The following is a 4,585-nucleotide window of genomic DNA, read 5'->3' as shown; positions in this document are numbered from 1 at the left end:
CTACAGACATGTGACTTCCTCAATGCTAAGCCTAGGCCCATCTGGCACAGGGCAGGAGCCAGGGACAGGAGGCTCCCGCTGGGCATCTTCATGACTGTCCTGGGGGCCCAGCACTCGCCAGTGGATGAGGTAGATGCCGCCTTCCGGCTTTGGGGTTGGTGGCTCTGTGGGGAGAGTGGCACGGCCCTGATGTAGTCTTGGCCCAAAGTGAACTGCCACCACGATACAGACGGCCAGCAGGACAAAGGCAGCGACAATGACGGTGAGCAGGGGCAGCCCATCCCCTCGCGGTGGTTCCCAGGCCCCACCTGGCACCTCTGGGAGTTGCCTCTGGAGCTCTTGACCCCCTGAGCCGTTCACAGCTGGAGAAGGCCAGGGATGGTGGCCAGCCTGGTAGGGGAGTGGCAGAGAGAGAGGGTGACATGGGCATGTGCACACAGAAAAAGAGCCAAATGGAGAGACAGACACCCAAAGGGAACTGAGAGAGAAACAGACAGAGAGACTTAGGGAGAGAGAAACATAGACAAAGAAAGAAAGAGACAGAGTGCAGACATGGAGAGACAGAGAAACATACAGATAAACACATGCGTAGCAACCCTCCCCCCCCAAAAAACCCTGCACATAGGAAGAGAGAGAATTAAAGAAAAAGACAGGTGTGTTTGGGGTGGGGGGGGATACAGAGAGAAAGAGAAAAACACAAAGCCAAGAAGACAAAGAAAAAGAGAGATAAAGAAAGGACAAGGAATGAAATAGATGCAGAGAGACAAAGACAGAGAAAAAAGAAACAGAGATAGGGAGACAAAGTCATTCAGAAAGGGATGGAGAGGGGCTTCCTTACAGTCTGGGATATAGAGTGTGGCCCCCCAAGTCCGTCCCCTCCCACTGCTCTGTCTTGCCAGGCCTCCAGTAAAATTCCTCAATAGATAATACGTCCTAGGTCAGGAATCTGAGCACACTAGTTGTCTGCTGTCCCACGGCCTGGCCCTCCAGCAGTGAGCAGCTGTTCTTCAAGTCCTGGGAAAAGGGAGTCATTGTGGGGCGCCTGGGTGGCTCAGTTGGTTAAGCGACTGCCTTCAGCTCGGGTCATGATCCTGGAGTCCCGGGATCGAGTCCCGCATCGGGCTCCCTGCTCAGCGGGGAGTCTGCTTCTCCCTCTGACCCTCCCCCCTCTCATGCTCTCTCTCTCTCATTCTCTCTCTCAAATAAATAAATAAAATCTTTAAAAATAAAAAAAAATTAAAAAAAGGGAGTCATTGTGTCTTAGGTTCCCACTACCCTCAACTCACACAGAAGGTGGAGGGGTGGTATCCTGGGGGATGGAGAAAGGAAAATGAGGCAGGAACCCCCAAAGCTTGGGGTGAAGCAAAGGGGATACCTCATCCCATAATATAGGATCTTCTTACGGGTCTCAGGATCCTGGAGGGGAGGGGGTGCCCAGTGTGGACTCCTGGCTGGATTGAGGAGAACCCACGCCAGCCTAGGCCTGTTTCAGGGTCCCAGCCAGAACCTGGGGATACTGTCTGTCTGTCTCCGCTCTGCTAACTGTTGAGGAGGGGTGGGATGGATTACCATGAAGGTAGCAAACCTCCCAACGATAAACGTCAGAGCCAGCTGATGAAGTCACCACAGGCTCAAGAAGCCTTCTCTCCCTAGCCTCCCCTTGCCCGCTGGACCATCATGGGTCTGACCCTCCAGGGTGGAGCCTCTCCCCTAAACCTGAGCCATCAGCCTGGTCCTGCCCCAAGAGAAGGCAATTGGGGTCCAGGGAAGGCTATCCAGAACACTCTCTCTTTAGTTTCTCAGTCACACTGTCATCCCCAACACTGTCCCTTTGCAAGTAGAAAGCCCAATACTCACCCCCAGTTAAAAGTCTAAGGCTCTCTGGGGCCCAGGCCACAGAGCCCCCAGGGCAGGGGAGGGAGGGGGGAAGCAGCTCCGGATGTACAGGGGAAAAAGGGAAGTTCAAGCTGGTGAAAGGGTTGGGGTCCCTGCAGGGAGTCAGGCAGCCTAGCAGGAGGGGGTGAGCCAAGAGTCTACCTGGTGCATTGTCCGCCTGGTGCAAGGCTTCCTGGGAATGGCAGCCAGCCCTGCGAAGAAGAGCCTGCCACCCCAGCTTGGCCCCTACCCGGAGCTGCCACGTCTATGGGGCTTACCTGGCGCACACACCCTCTGCACACACACTCTCAACATCTCTCCCTCGCTTTCACTTCCGTGAATACTGGGACTCTTCTGGGCCCAGCCCTTCCTTAACTGTGATTGGACCTTGATCTTGGCACCTCCTTTCACGCTCCCTGCTAGCTTCAGCAGCCTGGGTCTGCCTGCCTACCCCTCTTCCAGCAGGTCTCAGACACCTTGCCAGCACCCCCACCCCGCCCCACTCCCCACCATGACATGTCCACTCCCCACCCCAACTAATTTCCTGATGTTACTGTTTCTTCGATTTTTTATTTATTTATTTATTTATTTATTTTTTCTTCTTCGATTTTTTTTTTAATGCAATATCTCAAACACACTGAAAAGTGTAGACTGTAATATACTAAATCTCTTAGGCATAACCACCAGCTCTGTCCATCTTAACAGTTTATCACATTTATTTCAAAATTTTTTAAGAACCAAAATATTACAAATAAAAAAGAAGCCCCACTTCTTGACCTCTCCCCTCCTTCTTACCCCATGGGTAACCATGTTGTTGAATTTGATGTTTATCATTCCTGTGCAAGATATTTTTTTTCTCTTTGGATTTTTTCTTCTTTGGTTTTTAAAAATATGAATTCTGCATGTCTCTTTGCATTTGTCTGAATGTAACTTCATTTTGAGAATGTGAGTGCTTCAATGTGTCCAAGTCACAAAAAGTGCCCACCAGGGGCACCTGGCTGGTTCTGTCCATATAGCATGTGGCTCTTGATTTCAGGGTTGTAGCCCCACGTTGGGTGTAGAGATTACTTAAAAAAAAAAAAATCTTTTAAAAAAAAGTGCCCACCAGTTTCTCCTCTATCTGGAGAGTTCATAAAGGATAATTTTTGGTCTCAACTAACTCCATGAAACCAAGCATCCCACATTCTGTCCCTTGCTGTGCATGGACCACCCTCCATCCCAGTCTGGAGACCAGGAGACCCCTGGGAATCCCTTCACCCAGTGGTCTGATCTCAGGAGGCAAGATGTAGCCTCTTGATTCCTTGTCCCTCAGCCAAGCTTCTCCACACTCTGACATTCAGGGACCTCACTCAGAGCTCCCAGCTCGCTGAAGCCCAGGTCACTGGGCTGCTGACCTGACCTGCCAACTGAGTGAGTCCAATAGCTGGCTGGCCTTGAAGCCAGCTAGGAGGCTGACCCCCTACCAGTGCCATCCAAGGCTCTGGATGTCCCACGTTGGATCACTTAGACTTCAGCCAGAGGGAATATGGGCTCTGCCACAGTCCAGAGCTCCAGCCTCTGCTCTTTGGTTCCTGCCCCCTCAAGGCACATGTCCCATCACTCTTATAGGCCCTGCCACTGAGGCTCCAGTCCCTGAGTCCAACAGCCCAATTCCTGATCCTGCTGAGGGCTCATTTCCCCCTTCCCTCCCTCATCAATCTTGGATCTACCTCCTAAAAGGCCTCAGAAAAGATAAGGGGGTGGAATTTTGGGACTAGACAATTGTTCCAGCCTTCCTTTACTTGTCCATCTCTATGCTCACTGTTGTGAGCTGCCCTTCCCCCATTCTCACCATCTAAACTTTAACCATCTTTTATGGCTTTAGTTCAAGTGTCACCTCTGCCAGGAATATAGTCTTCAGCCCACTCTACTGAGGTAGCTTTCTTTCTTTTCCTTAAACCCTACACCAGTATGTTTTTTCCCTCACTCCTGACATTTGTCACACTTTGATATACAGGTGTGTGGGCGCTCATTTTTCCTCCCAGCCTCTGAACCGCATCAGGGCATTCCTGCCTGTGTCCCAGAGTCCGTCACAGTGCCTGGTACTACGCAACAGGTGCTGGACAAAGGTTGCGGAATAGAACTGGAAACCAGAAGCATCCCCCCACCCCCATCCTGAGTCCTGGAGGTTTGTAAGTCATCACCCTTCACCTGTGAGGATGGCACTTCTGAGCTACAAGTGTTCAGTGACTTATTCCCTCTGTCTCTTTTTTGGCTTTGTCTTATAATGGAACCTCTTCGATAGGTTCAGGTTCTAAAATGATCAAGAATCTGCTCTTGGGCACCTGGGTGGCTCAGTTGGTTAAGCGACTGCCTTCCGCTCAGGTCATGATCCTGGAGTCCCGGGATCGAGTCCCGCATCGGGCTCCCTGCTCGGCAGGGAGTCTGCTTCTCCCTCTGACCCTCCTCCCTCTCATGCTCTCTGTCTCTCATTGTCTCTCTCGCAAATAAATAAAATCTTAAAAAAAAAAAAAAAAAGAATCTGCTCTTATTTCAGAGCAGAAAAGTCCTGGCTTTCGATGTTTGAGCCCTGGAACCACAGATGAAAAGGCTCTGGGGTCCTCCCCACTGTCACCCCTCTGGCCTGGAGGCCCCTGACTCAGTTCCGTACACTGGGGTCATTTCTCTTTTCCAACTCCCTGGGGGAGGTAGAAGTGGCCCTGTTGCCTAA

At 51.3% G+C, this 4,585-nt stretch overlaps 1 protein-coding gene across 1 annotated transcript; it reads right to left on the bottom strand.

Moving 5' to 3' along the window:
• On the bottom strand, positions 1-2,046 carry SMIM33 (small integral membrane protein 33). Its single transcript, XM_044917052.1, has 2 exons — positions 2,038-2,046; positions 1-390 (listed from the first exon to the last, which is right to left on the bottom strand). The coding sequence occupies exons 1-2, from the start codon at positions 2,044-2,046 to the stop codon at positions 1-3; spliced, it is 399 nt and encodes a 132-aa protein (XP_044772987.1).
• Positions 2,047-4,585: the final 2,539 nt, after the last annotated feature.

This window comes from Neomonachus schauinslandi, chromosome 7 (assembly GCF_002201575.2).
Source record: "Neomonachus schauinslandi chromosome 7, ASM220157v2, whole genome shotgun sequence".
Classification (NCBI taxonomy): Eukaryota; Metazoa; Chordata; class Mammalia; order Carnivora; family Phocidae; genus Neomonachus; species Neomonachus schauinslandi.
This window is presented reverse-complemented; position numbering and strand designations above follow the sequence as displayed.